At 49.0% G+C, this 19,630-nt stretch overlaps 1 protein-coding gene across 1 annotated transcript in view; it reads right to left on the reverse strand.

Moving 5' to 3' along the window:
• Positions 1-14,044, reverse strand: part of LOC142579361 (uncharacterized) — a 37,064-nt gene extending 23,020 nt beyond the window's left edge. Inside the window, exon 1 of the mRNA XM_075689465.1 lies at positions 13,624-14,044. Coding sequence (XP_075545580.1) covers positions 13,624-13,827 — 204 coding nt within the window. The 5' untranslated portion in view covers positions 13,828-14,044. The remainder of the gene's footprint in view (positions 1-13,623) is intronic.
• Positions 14,045-19,630: the final 5,586 nt, after the last annotated feature.

The following is a 19,630-nucleotide window of genomic DNA, read 5'->3' on the forward strand; positions in this document are numbered from 1 at the left end:
CACAATGTCAGCGGATAACGATAGCAGCCGACCCTGCCGACTAAAAACGTGTTCGGAAGCTTGCGTCACGGGCCCTAGTTCATCACATTTTTTGGTGCCGAAACCTGTGAATGGTTTTTCCATGATCACGACGACTTCGACGGAGCGTCTTCGGAAGGCACGCGGGAACTTTCAGGGCCAGCGCCTCTCGAAATATTACGCTCCTTTCAGAACTGCTGCAGAACTCCGATTCTCGGCATTCTTGTGCCGACAGAAGAAAGAGGAGGGTAAGCAGCACAGACCTGAGCCCAAGACGCCTGAAGCAAGAACGCACCAAACGAAGGACCTTTTGTTGTTCTTGAGAATCAAGGTAGAGGTGCAGGAGAAAAGCAAGCAAGAACTGTTGTCGTCGTGCACTCACCACTCGTGGAAGGATTGAAGATTGGGCGAGTTGCTAACGTTGCAACTTGAACGTGTTGCATCAGCCTCCGCAGTCACTCGACTACATAGGCTGACGAGCTGAGCACAGTGTCACGATGTGCAACTAGCATTTCATCGGCGTCTGCTTAAGAAGCGACAGAGTCAACGCAGCCGTGTAATCCTTCTTGCCCCTTGTGCAACAGCAGAGCTCGCATCATCGCAGAATGCACGGCCAACATGCGTGTAGAGGAGACATGAACCGGGCTGCGTAATGCACTCTGCTGCTACCTCTGGAGAACGCAAAATCATTCCGCTAACTTTTGCAGAGTTCCGCGCACACAAGTGTCAACGTCAAAACTTTACAGGCATTTGCAAGCGGTCAAGCGCCGTCGCAAGGACCGCTACACCCAGTGCGACTGCACAGCTTGCTGAGTGTGGGGTGACTCCAGTGACTGCTATCACAGCGTCGACAGGTGACATAGGAGCAAGGTCTCTGCTGCTCTTGGTCCTACTGGCTCTGGACCAGTAGGAATGTGGGCACTGAGGGCTCCTGGATCGCGTACTGATATGGACAGCGACAGCCAGCGTTCTTTCATCCGTGAAGACGTTACCAAGGCCCTGCAGTGTCTAGTGCTGGTTGCCGAAGAGCTGTCATCAGTGGCCTTAGGAAGTTCGAAGCCATGGCATCGGTTGCACTGCCAAAGAGTTTCAGTTGCAATAAAAGGCCAAATCGACGACAACACAGTCACGTCGGACGGACCAGAAGTACGTGAGATATGCTCTGATGACTAGTCCACTACTTAATTATTAGCGGCGTGCTTCAGCTGCTAGCCATCCAAGGTATATTACGCTGCTGATCTTGTCCGTCCAGAAACTTGGCTCTCGGAGGATAAAAGCGTTTTGATTGGAGCGAACATCCACTAGAAGGTAACAAGCAGAAGAGTAGACAGCATCAGTGCTAAACTTACCGTGGTGGAAAACATTCTTGGGTGGAGGTTATGAGGGTCGATTGCGTCCAACAAAATTGCGCCAACTAAAGTTTCACCTACAGAGGGAGAGTGCAAAGACAGTAAGAACTTGGCCTGTGCGGGTGTAATTGGCAAACATGGGACAAGCAAGGACGCCAACAATCTAGACGCTGCCATAAGATCCAAAGGAAACAGCTTTCCTTCGCCCAGCAATGGCAATCCCTTGGATAGGCATGGCGTATTCAGAAGGCAGAAAGGTTGCAAAAACGTCTACAAATGAGCATACCTATTGCATGCGGTGCAAGGAATTCTTTTGAGAAAGAGTTACAGCGCGACATATTCGGACTGGAGAAGTGAAATACTGCACCAAAAAGAGACACCAATCAACAGTTAAACAGCGAGCTCCAGGGAGTGTCTTTATAGTTTATGGAGAGCTGTCATTTAGTGGGAAGGTGACCGAACTAATCGAAGCCTGTTGCAGATTCATCTTCGAGAAATGCTTCTAACGATCGAGGGACAATGAACACAAGTGAAACTCTTTCTATTTGACAGGAGACCGAACAGACGACTTGTCCATGCATCACTAATAAAAGACGCCAAGAAAAGGCTCGGATACTACGATAATATTTGGTCCACGATCGGCAGGACCAACAGCGTTACGTGGAACTTAGATGGCAAAGCGAAGTATGCAGCCCTGAATCCGTCGTTCATCGCGCATTGTCTTGTCGTAATTGCCCCTTGGAAGATGCTGAAAATAGATAAATGTACACTGCGACGCGGGATAACAGGAACCTTGGAGTCGAAGAGGAGGACGAAGCAGAAACGCGGAACTAGCCCTTGCCGAGTAAAGACGTGTTGGTTAGCTTAAGCCGCGGGTCCTCGTTTATTATACAGCGTAATATTAACTAATTAATTTATTAAGGCGCAAACCTTAAGTGGCTCACGGATTGAAAAATCTGTAGCCCCACGTTATCGAAAAATCGAAGTGTGCACACCAATTTAAATATGTGTACATAAATCACATCCTTTGTTAAGAGTTTTGCAAATAATTACTGAACGCTCGTTTTTTTACTGCGACAGCACTTCAGTTAAAAGGGTAGTGGTGTTGGCTAGTTGGTTCCATGACATTAAGTGATTCAGCGCGAAGCAGGACAGAGAGACACGGAAAGCACTCGTATTTTCCATGTCCCTCTGTCCAGCTTCGCGCTGCACCACTTAAGGCTCACTCCCACTAGACCAACACGACACGGATTTCGGTCTGCCGATTCGTTTTCGGGTTCGCCTAGTGTAAGTATGCCTTTAGCAGTTATGTGCTCGAAACTAGCTTTGCTTATTCGTCTGTCCCAACCGCCCGCCCATTCTGCTACGCTGACGAAGACTGCTGTCGTCATCGATGACACACAACAATGATATTTTATGCTGTCAGGCCACCTTGCCACTCCCAACTTTGCCGTTGCGGCAGCATAGAGGAAAATGAAATTTCTACACAACCACCTCTGCTGGGATTTGAGGGCATGCCAGTGAAGCAATGTGCATTTGGAAGACTAATGCACTGACCACTAAGCTATCGCGCCACAATTAATGGTGCTGGGCACCTACACCGTGCTAGGTCTTGCGCTCCACACAGACACTGAGAGCAGTACTGGCATCTGTGCATGTATTTCGGACGCCAGAAGAAGCAATACTGTAGTTGACGAGGATTCCATTATGTGTATGTTATAGAAATTGTTATCGACAGGATGGCGGTATGTTTGCGTGCAAATCTTCGTTGTCCCGCTCGTGAGAACAGCGTCGGCGGCATAAAGGAGTCGTACGTGACAATGATGATGCTAAACCTCAAACACGGTACATATCCATGTCGAGGGTGTATGCTATAAGGTCGTTCGTTGGTGTAAAACAACGTCGAAAACATCGACAACCTCAATGCCAACAGCGACGTCGCAGCGACAGGGCCACGTAGTTTACACAGTATCTCATAGTATTCACAGACGCTCAGTGCCCTATGTAGTGGTACTGAAAATGTACAGAGAAAATTACGTTGCTCAAAGCAAGCTTGTAAACGGCACAGCGCCATTTCGCTCGTGACATCAGTTGTAGTAGAAGTTTTGACCTCAAGGTACATTTGAAGGTTCCAGGTGGGACATTCAAAATGATTAATCGAGCCTTAAATCACGAGGCTTTTAACACAGCAACTGCCTCCTCACCTGAGACATAAATATTTATTCACACAAAAAATTGAATTTGAGAAATCGGGCAATGAAACTTCATATTTGAAGGGTCATTTCAAATGCAATGCTGCAGTCACGTCGGGCAGGTAGGTGGTTCGACGTTGTCCTACTGAACGACGGAGTCAAAGAAATATTGCTGTTTTACACAAGACAAACAGAAATAAACATTACGCATTAAGATTATCCGAATCAAATACGTTTAAATAGTAAAATGGTATGCCACCGTGAACAAAACAGCGAGAAAGCGTAAACTTTTATTATTGAGCATATAGCACTCGGAACAAAAAAAAAAATGCGACAAGAAAAGAATAAAAAAAGATTATCATAAGCCTTTGGCTAAACAACTGCGAATAGGAGCTTCTAAAAAGCTATACATTTTTACTGAATAAATATAACCCATTGATACAGGGAAAATCAGCTAATGCTAAAGTTTGTCCATGTACGTAGTTCAAATTTCTCAACATGCATTACTGTGTATGTTCACATAGTTTGTCACTAATTTACCTACAGGGAAATCTAGCGCCAATGCGCTGTTGTATGCACGGGAATGAGGAGATATGGTGGCTTCGAAATGGCATCATTCACGGAGAGCCAGGACACCTTCAAGACGCGCATGGCTAGCTCCGTTCCGTCGGTCACAATAGTTCCGTTCCGACTAAAGCAGCTAGTAAAAAACTGCTTTAAGTATATTACATAAAAACCTGAGTTATTTATTTATGAGGGCTTGCAATTAAATGTATATTTATATGAAAGGTAAAAAATACTTGCAAACCGCTAAAGTCGGAGGACAGACAAGGTTTGCGACAGCGTTTCGTTTGTTCTTGCTTTTCTTCGCTTGAGTATGCACTGCAAGTGAGTAAACTTCATTGAAAGATGTAATATGGGTGAATGAAAACATTCTATGAGGATTTTATTTCGAGAATGCATCATCTGTTCAGTCGCATTCACGCTTTAGACGAATCCTCGCACAACAGCCGACACGGGCCTCACACACCCAGCTACCGGCAGATAGGGCCGGGCCTGTCCAAGAAAGGTCGATCGCTGGGGATGGATATGCTGACTTCGCATTTACAGCCCTAATTTGACTAAAAAGAAATAGGGGCAAATAACGGGTGCGGATAAATCACAGCCTTAAGAAAAAAATTCCTTCAACAAGGGCATCCGATTCATGACCAGTCCCCAATAGTGGGTATGACCAAACTATATAAAAGCAAACCAATCAACCAAGAGCTCGAAAGCATTTTATGTAAACTTCAGTTATTCTGAACGTTTCTTTGCGCCCCAAGACAACTGCACGTGACACCGAGTTCACATTTGACGGAAATGGGAGAAATATCAGGGGTGATACACACGGAATGGTTAACGTTTGTGGCTTTCGTGTGTTTAGTGTGTTAAGACGCTCTGAACGAGAGGCATAGTGTTCCGTTTCGTGGAAATAGGGGGCATGTTATAGGTGATGCGTAGACAGAGTTCAAGGTGTGTGGTTTAAATAAATCTCGCCATTTAGCCCGCTGATCTGCTCTCTCGAGATCGAGAGAGAGAGAGAGAGAGAGAACTCTACTGTGCGCAGACGTCTGTAACGATTTCCTTTCACTCAGAGCTCATATGCTCCTCGACGCAGATCAATCAGCTGATCAACTATAGTTTCCCCATGGCGACGGATTGAAGCAACCTGTGTGTCCGCCCACCTAGCGAAAAAAAAAAAAATCGTGCCGCGACAAGTGCCCGCGCATGTCGAAATTACTCGGCATAGCAATTGCGCACTTCTTGGAGCTGGATCTTTTGTCACGTGCACATTATTAGAGTAAACGGAGACCAAACGACAAAGCACACTTTCCCGTGGTTTCACAATCTGTCGTTGCCCTACAGTACACATGCACGTGAATTATCGCCCGCTTATCCATCTTGCTGTATAGAGCTTTGGCCCCCTTTACGATGCCTTCTGAAATACATTTAACTGGAAAGCCGAGCAAATAAACCACATGCACTGACCGTAGTCAACGAAGCATTTAGGAAAAAAGAAGCCTTGCACTTCAGTCAAATCCGCGAGCTAACGCAAGAGTCAGTTTCACAAACAGCACAAGTACACTTGCAGCGAAGTCACCTGAAACAGTCTGGATGTGTTTTGACATGTGGAGCATCGTAAGTCGATCGTTGCAAACACCTAGGCAATCCGCATTTCATTGGGCAGTGCCTAACCGAGCTCATCAGTACATTGAATCTGAGAACACATCTGAAAATTATCACCGCTTAAGAGTGACGTAATATAAAGAACAGCGCAACACTTGAGCAATTAACGGCGTCGCGAGGGAAATGACAGTCAGTGCGCACAAAGAGGCAAATTGCTGTCTTTACCCCTAAAGAGGGAAGCCCATGGCTCCAATAGTTATGTATCGGTTTCCACAAATAAATAGTGTTTGGACGATGAACACAATACAGTTGCATAAAAGTGCCATCGTAATCAAAGATGCGCCACAACCACACATACACCGAAGTGTTCAAAGCAGCTCGCATCGGTTCGCAGGGTTCATAGGCTCTCCTGGAGCGCAGTCGAAGGCTTCAGCGAACCGGGGCAACTGCTGCAGCGGCAGATTGCACGCAGCCTCGCCCTTTGCCACAGTCACGCTGCCATCGCACTGAACGTAACACAGAGCAATGAACACCAGCGGCAGTCCGCGATATTTCTCGAGCCCTTTCACAGCGTTGTCCAAGGCACGGCCGCTGCTTTCGTAAGCATCCACAAGAGCGTTGAGACCAATAGTTTGCGCTACAAAAAAGTCGGCGTCTTCGACGTCGCCGTATTGGCTGGCTAGCAGGCAACGGTATAGGGATACAATTTGGGGAACTTTTTCGATGTCGTATATATAGGCGCTTAGAAGCAATTCGCCCAGCGCTACCACGACCTCGTATCCGAAGCCACCGTAGTTCACAGAAGATGGCAGCGTTGAATCGAACAGAGGAAAGGACAGGGCATACGGCATTAGCTGGAAGTCCCTCTTCCCGTAGGAGTGGACGTAGTAACGTAGGCGAATCATGGCGAACAGCATCTGATCCACTTCAGGTGTGTTTCTGACTACTGCCGAATGTTGCCAGTTGCTCACCAACGAATCCGTCATGTCCGGCAGCTGGCCTCGGACAACGGTTTCGTTCTCTTCGCTGTGCTTCTCGAAGTTGTAGAACGCTGTCGTAAGAGAGCTCCAGTCGGCTACCACGGTTACGTTCTCGTCGAAAAAGGTCGAGTTGGAAAGACGGCGCAAGAAGGCAAGCCGCACCGACAGCGCCAGTTCTCTCGCAATGGGCCCTGCCTTGCCCTGGAAAACATCAGCGTTGTATCTCGCAAACAGTGCCTGCCTGGAAAAGAACATGGCTCTGGTGGCACAGAAGATGCCATAGTGCACCTGAGCCACTTTGTAGTTATCATCGTAATAATTGTAAATGAGCTCCCTGTTTGCGAAAAGAGCTGCCACTTGAACCGTGGACCAAGACACTAGTGCGTGGAACGAGTCCGAGCCATTCGACCTCCAGAGATCCAGCAATGCGTTCACATAAGCGACATGCGTCGTCGTCAGCAAGAGATCTTCGGCCAGGCTCATGTTAAGCTTCCGGAGAGTTGCCGTCCACTTAGCTTCGGTCAGGCCTATGTCCGACGCATCCGGAATTAAACTTTCAACACTGCCTGTGCGCATAGCCCCGGCGTAAAAGAGCTTTTGCAGCGCAAGGTACGCTGAACCTTGCGTCTGACTGTACTTTAAGGTGACCGTATTCTTGCGCTGAAAGCGCTCCTTGAGAAATTCGAAGTTCGCCTCGCCCTCACCATTGAAGTGCAGGCGAATGTGTTTGTCGTACAGGAATGAAAACATCCTGCCCGGACCTGCGATCAGCTCAACCCCACTGCGGCTGCGGCTGCTGTTCGCCACGATGTCGAAATCGAGCAGCACGTCCCAGCCCAGTTTGAGGGAGCAGTACATGAGCGTGTAGAGGACGTCGGCGTCCGTGGACGGATGCGGCCACTCGATTCCGGCGTCATCGAGCGCCTTCCGGACGGCCGGCAGATCGTCCCTGCCGCCTTCGAAAAGCGACACGCAGCTGCGGTACACGGCGGCTGCCCGTTGCTCCTCGTTTTGTCCGGATGGCGGAACGGTGATGTCCTTCAGTGAGGCGGTAAGCTTGTCAAGCACGTAACGGAACTCTTCCTTCAACACGGTGCCTCTGTGCTCCTTCCGCCAGCCGTCGCAAACGAAACGCGTGAAGCTCTTGCACGGGTTCGCCGATTCGTTGATGGAGGAGCGGAGCCGTCTCGAGTAGGCGAGGCAGGCATGCGTCTCGCACGCGCTCGATGATGGCGCTGGCGTATGCCAGGAAGCCTTCAATATCGCCACTGTCACGATCGTCGCAAGCACAACCGTTGTTAGTGCGCACAGAGTGACGCACAGAGGTCCAGAGGCCTGCAGTAAACAAAGACCGAAAGAAGAACGTTCACCTTATTGGCAGACAACGAATTAGCGACACAAGATCGACAGCATGTTCACCGCGTTACATAACAACGAGTTGTGTGCTCCAAGATTGCAAGCAACTTCACAGCGTTGATAGTGGCGCGCTCTATATACGCGCCGTGGGACAGAGCCAAATACAATACCTTTATGGCGGTAGGAATTATATGAACACCCCAGGCACATTTTGCCGTCGCCATGATGTTCCATATAAACTTGAAGGGCGATAACACCGTCACCGCGCACCGTATGCTGTATTTGCGAGTGAAAGCAGGCGGGGGAAGCCGACGATCGGCGCTCGATTTGGCCATCGTCGGCTTCTCTCGCGTGTTTTCACTCGCACGTATCGCAGAGGACGCGCGACAACGGTGTTGTCGCCCTTGGAGTTGATACGAGGCATCACGGCGACGCCGACTGCAAAATAAATCTGCGAGTATCCACATAATTGCTATCGCAATAAACAATTCGTTAATAGCGGAAAATTTGATATATATATATATATATATATATATATATATATATATATATATATATATATATATATATATATATATATATATATAAATGATATTTCGCCTATGCGTGCAGCCATATGCAAAACATTTCCATTGTATGACTGAACGCTGGTGGAAATTCCTATTTAAATTCTGAAAGATAATACAGCGAAGGTGTTAGTGCGAACAGAAGCGCTCAAAAAAGTTACGCACCTGTTCTCACGGTTCTGAAAAGAGAGAGGGAAAACTGCATCGCTCAGGAAGCTTTTCATTTGGGGAAATGTGGGAAATATTCAGGAGGATAGGCAGGCGTATTGTTATAGGGAGGTCTACAGAAAAGGCGATTTGTTTACACTATGTATACAAGGAGACTAACTGTGGGGCAATAACAAGATGGCCGACGACAGACCTCACTTCGTCCGCCTCTTGTCCGCTCTACACTTCAGCATTTTCTTCTATATCCGCAGGACAACTGGCTCATAACACTACCCTCCGGCGACGAAAGCAGCGACTCGGTGCAGGTGAATAAATCTGCGTGAAAGAACTAGCACACAAGGTATATTATGATGCCTCCGGGGCACGATACGGCTTGAGACGGACAACGTGGACAATGTCCGTGCGGGGATGAGCAGATGATGAAGACAGCAGTGGAGCTATTTCATAAGTGACATCAGTCACTTGGCGGCACACGCGATATGGACCGACATACTTACTGGAAAAGCAGTTTTTCGGATACTCCGACATGTCGTGCTGCTGACCACAGTATGACGAGCGATCCAGGAACAAGTGGGTGGTCCTGTTGTATCGAGATTGCTGGTGGATTTAAGACTAAGAAATCGAGTGCAAGCAACTTGACGTGCATGGTCGGCACGGGATATAATAGTCTGCCGAGCATATTCAGTGGGTGGGCACCCAGAAGAAGGCAACAGGGTGTCCATGGGTAATGTAGCGTTGCGACCTTATAAGAGAAAAAACGGTGAATAACCAGCGGTCTCATGCTTGGTTGTGTGTACGCGAATGTCACATAGGGTATTGCAGCGTCCCAATCATGGTAGCCGTCAGACACGTACACGGCCAACATATCAGTGTTCGATTCAGGCTTTCTTTCAAGCCATTCGTGTGGGGATGGCAATTTATGTTGCGTCGCGCAGGATTTTTCATCAATCACCTTCGACAGAAACTGTATACCCTGGTCAGTTAGCAGTTGCCCAGGAGCCCCGTGATAGAGTATGACATCATGCAGCGAGAAGTCGGCAACGTTGGTGGCACAGCTAGTCGGAAGTACATGCGTAATGACGAACCGCGTAGCATAATCTGTGGAAAAGGCGTCCCACTCGTTTCCAGAGGCGGATAGGGGAAACGGCCAGAGTAAATTGAGGCCGACGCGGTGCAATGGCTCTTGTGGAATGTCCAGAGGCTGAAGAGGACCTGCAGGCGGCAGTGCCGACCTTTTCTGGCGCTAGCAAAGGTCGCACGAGCCCACGGTCGTATGTCCATGACACGCCGAGATGGCCCGCCGTTGGTGCGTCGTGCAGCTGTGCCAGGACAGTGGAAGTGAGGTGAGCTGAGATGACAAGCAACAGGTCAGGACCATCAGGGAGTAAACTGCGACTGTATAACGTGTCATTTTGAGTACAAAAAGGGGGAAAGAATGATCAGGAACGTGGAAGTACACGTTTTTGATTATCTTGCATAGGGACGCGTCAAGGCGATGTTCGGCAGCGATGTTGAAGAGTTGAGATGGAAAGAGCGCAAGGGCTGGAGTCGAAGTGTCCGGTGGATTTACAGGGTATCTGGAGAGGCAGTCGGTATGCTGGTGCAAGTGGTCAGATTTATAAACGACGGTATATGAGTATTCTTGAAGCCTCAGTGCCCAACGACCTAGGCGACCAGTGGGCTCTTTGAGATAAGACAGCCAGCAGAGAGCATGGTGGTCAGTAATGACGGTGAAGGGCCAGCCGCAGAAGTAAGGGCAAGATGTGGCGATGGCCCAAACAAAAGCGAGATACACTCTCTGTGTGAGCGAATAGTTTCGCTCAGCAGATGAGGCGGCTTGCATAAGCAATAACGCACTCCTGACCATGCTGGCGTTGGGCTAGAACTGCGCCGATTCCGTGGCCACTGGCGTCGGTACGAATTTGCGCAGCCGCAGATTCGTCCAAGTGAACCAACACTGGTGGTGATTTTAGTAGTGCGATCAGCTGTGACAAGGCGGCCGTTTGTTCAGGATCTCCGGAAAAAGTCACGTCATTCTTAGGAAGGCAGGTTAGGGGCCGTACTATTTCTATAAAATCTTTTACAAACCGCCGAAAATAAGAACAAAGGCCAAAGAAAGAACGGACGTCCTGAGAAGAACGAGGTGTCGGAAAACTGGTAACGGTGCTGACTTTGACAGGGTCCCGCCGTACACCTGTAGCATCGACAAGACGGCCAAGTAGAGTGATCTCTCGGCCGCCGAAGCCGCATTTGACAGAGTGAAGTTCAAGACCTGCATTGAGAAGGAAGCGCAGAATAGCCGAGAGTCTACGTAGATGACTGAAGAACGTAGGCGAGAAAATTACGACGCCATCGGAGATAGCACCAGTAAGTAGGTCACTTGAAACCGCGAAGAAGGGATTCCATCATTCGTTCAAATGTTGCTGGGGCACTGCACAAGCCAAATGGCATAAGTTCAAACTGGTAGACCATCGGGTGTTATAAAGGCGGTCTTCTTCCTGTCTTTTTCGTCAACGGCGATTTGCCAGAAGCCGGACCGAAGGTCCACAGAAGAAAAGTACTATGCATTATGCAGAGAGTCGAGGGCGGCGACGATTCGCGACAAAGGTTACACGTCCTTCTTAGTAATCTTCTTTAGAAGCCGATAGTCGACGCAAAACGGCCAGGTCTTGTCGGTTTTTCTGAAAAGCACCACAGGAGACCCCCATGGACTCGTAGATGGTTGGATGATGTCCTTGGTAAGCATTTTCTCGTCCTCCGTTTGTATTACGCGGCGTTCAGTCGTGTACACTCGGTAAGGACGCCTATGGATGGGACTAGCATTCCTAGTGCCAATAGGACGAATCAAAACTTTTGTCTGGCTCATATGGGGCGAAGCAAAATCGACAACGTCGCTGTAAGTGGCTAGCAAGCGACGATGGTCGTCAGACTAAGCACTCGAAAGGTCTGCGGCATTATTGCGTCAAAACGGGCGTCATATGAAATGCTGGTGTTAGGGCTTCCGGAAGACTGCGGGGCATCGATAGTAAGGGCAAGAGGTCGTGCGCATCTAAAGGCGCTATGCTGTCCAGCGGGATACCTTCGAGACGCAGTTGTGGTGTGCGTCCATAGTTCAGATTAGGGATAGATGCGCGGTTCGCAGAAACAGTCACGACGTAGTGAGGGAGGGCTACAAGCCTTGTCAAAAGAGCGTCTATATAGGGAAGAAGAGATGACGTAGTCGCCGTCACAAACCGCGGGATCCGAGGTCAGTGCGACATACGTCGCGGTAAATGGTCGAAGGCGAACAAACTCGGCGACACATAAACGCGGTGGTGACTCGGTGGTGAGGTCGGGCACAGACGGGAGTTCCAACTGTAGAAGGCCACAAGAGCAGTCGATGAGAGCAGAATGGGTACTCGAGAAGTCATGGCCAAGGACGACTTCACGTGGACATTGGTGCAGAACGGCGAATAGAACTGAGGTCTGGTGGCTAGCGAAGCTCACACGTGCAGTATACATGCCAAAGACGCAAGATATACCGCCATCGGCAGCACAACGACAGGCGACGCCGAAGGACGGGCAGCGCAGCAAATCGCGTTGCAGTATGCTCCCTCCTATCGTTTTCCTTCCTCCATGCAAAACTCCCTCCGACTGACGACAGACGGAAGCCAACCGCTGGGGTACGGTCCGATTGGTGCACGCTCACTGCCGGGCGCGACAGCTTCCAGGGGCGGTGGTTCTCTAGGCGGTGAATATCTGGGAAGAGTGGATCGGCGGCGAACAGGCAGTTTTTGGACGTCGGGCGGCGGGCTGCCGTCGCCGGGCGGCGGGCTGCCATCGCCGAGCGGCGGCCGCCGAAAGTTCTTCGCTTTTTCGCTACATGGAGGTTGGTCTTCACACTCCGTTGTGATTTCGCGGCTTAGTTCGGGTTGATGCGAGCAGCAGCACGAAAGTTAATACGCTCGCTGCTGCTGCCGCGTTTCCTCACTGCAGCGTTTTGACAGAGTTTCCGTGGTCATAGACTGAGATGTGTTCATGTTTGCTTGTGCGCACGTGACACCATGCTTCTTTACTTAGTATATAAATTTACATTTACAGGATTATACGGCCGATATATCTACTATCCTTAATTCGTATAGCTGTGCACTAATTTGCTATCCCCATCGATGCTTCGGCTTTAGGGCGAAATTGCGACTTTCTCCCTGAGAAAATTAACGGAGTCCCTGTAAAGGAGTACCTACACATACTCACAGGATCAAGATTGAATCACCCTGTGAATAATGCGAGAAGACAAGCTACCTTTACGAAGGTTATAATACAAAAAGCCACAAGATCGGCTGAAATGATAAAAATGTTAGAGACATATTTCCCAGCCGGCTTCTCGTGCAACGGCGGATTAAGCAATGACAAAGCACACGTACACTTGTACGAAATGTTTGCGTAATATTTCCCTGCATTAATCTTTGCAGTGACGAAAATGACGCAACATCGTGGACACAGGTGCCATAATTGTCGATGCCATGTCGCGGATACTTCGCGGCATCCCCTCATTTTTGTGATGCCTTCTAATTATCTCCAGCATATATCTTGTCATGCTGTGGGGCTATGGAATCACTGACACCTCATGCAATCGTCCTGCAGGGTAGACACCTTCACGGCGCTGGTGTCACCCGAGTTTTGGGCAGTGGAAAACCGTGTGTGGGAGTCTGGTGCATACTCCGTGGAGCTTATACATTCATGGCATGCAGAACAATGCCTGGCACCACCTGCAGCCTAGAACAACATTGCGGCGTCGATCCATCCAACTTTTTGCGAAATGGTGCATAATCATAGTCGAAGAACTTACCTGGTACGGCTTCGGCGTCACCTGGAAGAACGGATCTTGGGGCAACTGGGGCGGTCTGAAGACAGGTTGTCTGAGGAAGGCTGCGGAGCTCGCAAGCGTACCAGGAGAACCAGCTAGGCTCCAAACTGGCGACATGGAGCTGCATGGGCTCGATGGGAGCCATGGCGGGCGCTGCGCACCATCCAGGTGCCCTTCCCGCGACATCGGCGACACACGCAGGCTGCCCGCGGCGGCGGCCGGGTCACTGCCGGAAGCACCTGATGCACGGTGCGATCCCTTCGGTGACACCCCGTCCGTGGGTGCTTCGGGGCGAAGGCCTTTGTCCTTGCGGTTGAACGAACAGCGGGCGGTGTGAACTCTGACTCCTGCATCTGACAAAGAAAATGTTACGTCACAGAAAGGATTCCACCGGATCAGACATACCTAGGTTGCTGTCGTTCCTGCTCTCTAACAATTCGCGATATATGCGGGTGGCTAGCGAAATGGTTTAGCTAAGCGACAAATACGTACGTCCTATACAGTGTCGTGACTATCATGCACCAAGATTTAAATATATGCGAACGCCACGTAGCTGGACTGAACCATTGCGAGGTAATATTCGCCATCGCTTGGAGATACGCATATTATTTTTTTACATTCCCCCTAATTACATGATTCGTTTTATGTAATTAATCAACTTCTCAAACATCACAATTTGGTTAAAAGTGTTGATGAGAAAATTGCAGGGCAACATGAAAAACTCGTGATGCAGTTTTCCGTTGCTCAATACGTGCTACATAAAAAAAATTGGAGGACACTTAAGCTTCGCCTTCAAGAGTGGAACGCGATAGTGTTATCACACCCCGTTCGCACCGCCCATTCATTCGCTAGGCATGCTCTTGAGTGAAAGACGAAACGTGCGCCTGAGCAAGCGGTACGAACCAAAGAACTCGGTGTCTCGGAGGGAGAAACGATCAACGCGAGCCAAACGTCGTGATCGGCACGGACAGCCGGGCCGCGACGCGCAATGAAGGCGGACGCGATCATGGGGCTGACGCCTCGATGGGATCGTCCTCTATGCGGGCGAGTGGCGCGCCAGCTGTCGGGGCAGCGCCGTACACTGCGAGGAGGGGGTCTTCTGTGTTTGCCGCTAGATGGCTCTGCGCTCGCGCCAAGCGCAGAAGAAATGTAGCGGAAACGTACTTCGCTACGCGTTTAACTGCGACTTCTGTAATTTACATGCTCATAATTACCGATATACACCGCAGTATAACTTTCTACGGCACTTTTCTAAGGAAACACCGTATTCACTAGAGGCGCTTTTGTCCCGCTTTGAAGCATCGAACTCGTGGCTGAGTGGACTTCCTCTTCAGCCACCGAGGTGAGCGGACGCGGAATGTCGGGCTCTTCACGAGCGGTCTCAGCGGCCCACAAGGGACGCGGTAACATGATGGTAGCAGAAGACGACAAGGATTTTGAGATTATTTTGCCGCATTTGCCAACAGGACTCATCGTTTTGAACACATTGTTCTTGCACGGAGATGTACGAGCGCGGCCCTTCAGGGTCGAAGATTTCCGGGACGCTTTGCACAAGGAACGGCTGCTCCCTGACGTTGTGGCTTTGGGTGCCTACCATATCAACCATGTGTGGGCCGTGACATTAAACAGCCCAGAGGCGACGAAGCAGCTGGCTGGTTTGAAAGAACTTCAGGTCAAAGGGCGACGCTGTCTCGTCATCGACCCGCAGGAGCAGCAGGTGAGGCTTCGGCTTCATTGGTTGCTACACGGCGTGGCGGACGACGACGTGCGTACGGCGTTGGCTGCGTTTGGCAAAGTGACCGAGGTTACTCGGGAACGCTGGCGTGTGGAAGGAGTGAACGAGAAAGGTTCGACTACTCGGACTGTGCTCCTGAAGCTCAAGAGTGGTCTCAAGGTTGACGACCTGCCACACCAGATTCGCGTCGCCGGTGAACTAGCGCTGTTGGTTGCACCAGGTCGGCTTATGCAGTGTTTGCGCTGCCATGGTTCGGGACATGTGCGTCGCGAGTGCAAGGTGCCACGTTGCTCACACTGCCGACATTTCGGTCACGTCGACGTCGAGTGCGTGCGTTCCTACGCCGCAGTGACCGCAACGGCCGGTGATGAGGATTCAACGGTGCACATTATGGACGTGACCGAGGCGGAGGACGCAGCGAAAGGTAGCGGGGATGTGAGCACAACTGGGTCACATTGCGATGCCTCAACTCCAGCAAGTAAAGATCGATCAGAGGCAGTACACAGCCCGCCGGACTCTGCGGCAAAAACGGCTGAGCGAACAGACGACTCTGCAAAAGAAGCAAGTTCTCAAGTAGCCGAAACTCCCACACACGAAGCGTCTAAAAGGGGGGTCGTGAAAAGCGTCCTTCGTAATTCAAGTGCGGACATGGACGCTTTCGGCGAGCCACCGAACGCCAGCGGCGTCGCGGGGAGTACTGGCGTCAGCTCGGCAGTTAAAGGACCCCTGGAAGACGCCACGAGCCAAGGAGACAAGGTCGGCGCGCGAAGCATCGAGGGACCGTCTGCGAAGACACCAACGGGTAGGCGCACGAACCTCAGGGCAAGGACTGGAGGCACAGCGGATAGGAAAGTTGACGACAAGCCACTTTCGCAAAGTGGTGAGACCGTCTCACCGGGCGGTCCCGGTGGACGCGCAATGTAAGCGCCATGCTCCGGGCCTACCGTTTCCACAAATCAACGATGGCTTCTCATACGTCACTTACACTCGCCACTTTACACGTTCGATGTCGCGCCTCTAGAAAAAAACAATGTCAACTGTATCGGTTGTTGATGGAAGAAGATCTGCACGTTTTGGCAGTGCAGGAGACGAAAGTGGAAGGAGAAGAGGAGACGGCGAACATGCTGCGGGGGTTCACTGCACGGCACCACGCCGTTGTGAGCCACGCTATCGGCAGGTCCGGTGGGTGCGTCCTCCTTGTTCGAAGGAATCAAGGACTGTCAGTGCAAAACGTTTCTTCGTGTTCTTCCGGTAGATTTGCGCTGTGTGATTTCACATATAGTGATAGTGCATGGCGTGTTATGTGTGTTTATGCTCCAAGTGTGGCGCAGGAACGCGTTGATTTCTTTTCTAACCTAAGACAATATTTGTGCATTGATAAGCAGCTTGTTTTGGTTGGAGATTTTAACTGCGTCTTGAACTCAAGTGATAGGTCAACTGGAAGAATGGTTAGAGACAAAAGCAGTGATGTGTTGTCACAAATTATTGCAGATCATGAGCTAGAGGATATTGCAGAGTGCCTGGAGGGCTCCCGAGCTGTGAAGTACACTCATTTTCAGGGCAACAGCCATGCCCGCTTGGACCGACTGTACCTGTCAGTGGATACGATCCCAAACTGTCGCAGTTATAGTGTTTCGCCAATTTCTTTTACTGATCACTGCCTTGTAAAATGTCAAATAGGATCAAGGAAAGAGAGCAAGATTTTTTCATGGGAGCAATGGAAATTGAATTCCAATTTATTAAGGGATGAATCTTTCAATGAAGCTGTGATTCATGCAATTAAGAATATCCATGAAGATAGTGGGGACAGAATAGGAGAGCAGTGGGAAATTTTTAAGCAACAGATAAAAATTAAAGCGATAGAGAGATCCAGAATTTTATTGTTTGAAGCCAAAAAGAAAGAGAAAGAGCTCAAGATGATTTTTGAAAAGCTAACAGCGCTTGAATGCGAAACGCCAGGTGTGTATGCCGAATGCGTAGTATCAGACAGAAACTGGAGCTTTATGATGAGAACCGTTATCGCGGAGCGCAAGTGAGAGCAAGGGTAGACGCGATGGCTATAGATGAATGTCCAACAAAACGAGCACTTGGACTCGAAAAAAGTCGCGCCCGGCGGAACCACATAGATGTTATTGAAGATAACGGGATAGTAATGACAGACAATGACAGCATAGGACGTGCTTTTGCTCGACACTACGAAGCGCTTTTTGCTTCTAGACCTGTGAATGCAGAGAGGTTTAAAGAAGAATTTCTTGAGAGAATGCCACGACTGCAAGATGACACCAGAACAGAGTTGGAATCACCCATATCACAAACGGAAGTAGAAAATGCTATAGATAACCTGTATCTCGGCAAGTCGCCAGGGCCTGACGGTCTGAGCGCTTCGTTTTACAAGTCGTTTAAAAAAGAATTGTTTCATCTGCTTACAGTTCTTTTTAATGAGGCTTACGAACTAGATGTTCTGTCCCGGTCTTTTCGGGAAGCACATACTGTATTAATACCAAAGACAGAAGAGACAGAGAAGTTAAAGTTGGTTTCCTCATACAGGCTTATATCATTAACTAATTGTGTTTATAAAATCTTGATGAAAGTGCTAGGAAGGCGGCTACAGAAAGTAATTAAGGAATTGGTTGGTCCTCACCAAACATGTGGAATTATGGGGCGTTCGATTGTGACTAATATACATAAGATGCGGTGCGTGATGGAGTGCTGCGACATTATGCAAGCAGGGGTAGCAATTCTACAGCTCGATCTTGAGAAAGCGTTTGATTGTGTACCTCATGGTATTTTGCTTGACATCCTAGACCACATTAATGTCGGGTCCATCATTAGAGATGGGGTAGCTTTGGCGTATCGGAACTGCATTACGCGATTCATCGTTAACAAGTCAGTGGGGGCCCCCATTAACCTAAAGCGTTCTGTACGCCAGGGATGCCCCCTGAGTCACCTTCTGTTCAGTATATACATAGAAACAATGTGCCTAGCGATCATTGAAAGCAGCAACATTCACGGCTTCAGAGTAAATGCATCGGAAGTTAAAATTCTGGCTTATGCGGATGACGTCGCAATTTGTTGTACAGATAAAGAGAGTGTAGCTGCAGCTATCGCTGTAGTGAAGGGTTTCGGCAAGGTAACTGGAAGCATGGTAAACTGGGGAAAGTGGCTTGGCTTCTGGCACGGAGAATGGCCTTCCATCCCGGTCACTTTCGCCAACGTCAAGTGGTTGACGACACCCGTTAAATACCTAGGTGTCCCGCTGGAATATTGCAAAAATAACGATGTGTATTGGCAAGATCAAACAAGAGAAACACAGATAAAAACGAAAAAGTTGAAAGGTAGACATTTGTCAATGTTTGCAAGAGCTACAGTTGGCAATCTATTTTTTTGTCCCAAAAATATGGTATGTAATGCAGGTATTGCATTGTTCAAGGGTAAATATAGAGAAGTTGCACCGAGTATTCGCAGTACTTGTGTGGGCTTTGAATTGGGAACGATGCAGTCGAACGAATTTGTTCAGGCGAGTTAAAGACGGAGGTTTGGGAATGACGCACCTTTTTATACGACAGGTCGTAAACAGATTTTTATTTTTCCGCGACTTAAGCGATCCTTTCTTGCGCACGGTGTGCCAAGTGAGGCTAAGGAGCGCGTTACCTGGCTATGTAGTCTGTACAGACAATATTTTATTTATTTTTTATTTACAAATACTGCTATCCCATGAATTGGGACATTGCAGGAGTGGTACAGAAGATTATACATAAACAATATTAGGAAAGTGCATGATTACAAATGTGAGTGTAATGATTTACAGAGAAAACAGTACAGTGTCATGAAAAAAATACATGATTTGGCAATTCTCGTACAAAATTATCAACAGACATTTCACGTAACGTGCCACCTAAATCGTTCCACAATTCAACTGTGAAAGGAAAAAATGAAAATTTGTAGCTATCTAAAAGCGGCATAAACGGCACGATGTTAAGCGGGTTGGAACAGCGCGTGACACGTGCAGAAGAATGAGCGGTCCTCTTTGTGAATTTCTTAAAGAAGTTATTTTAAGTGTGCGGTTTTTGTCCGTTAGATTTTCAAATGAGCACCTTTCTTCAGTGAAACGTAAAACATTGTACAAAGATGTATGCGATGTAGTTCTCCCTGTGCCAATGTACAGGGCCATATACAGCGGAGGCCAGGGGCAAGACGTGCTTAAGCGGGTGAAAAGAATGCAAGTAACGCCAGAGACCAAGTCTTTCTTAAGCT

The sequence above is a fragment of the Dermacentor variabilis genome, chromosome 4 (genome assembly GCF_050947875.1).
Source record: "Dermacentor variabilis isolate Ectoservices chromosome 4, ASM5094787v1, whole genome shotgun sequence".
Lineage (NCBI taxonomy): Eukaryota > Metazoa > Arthropoda > Arachnida > Ixodida > Ixodidae > Dermacentor > Dermacentor variabilis.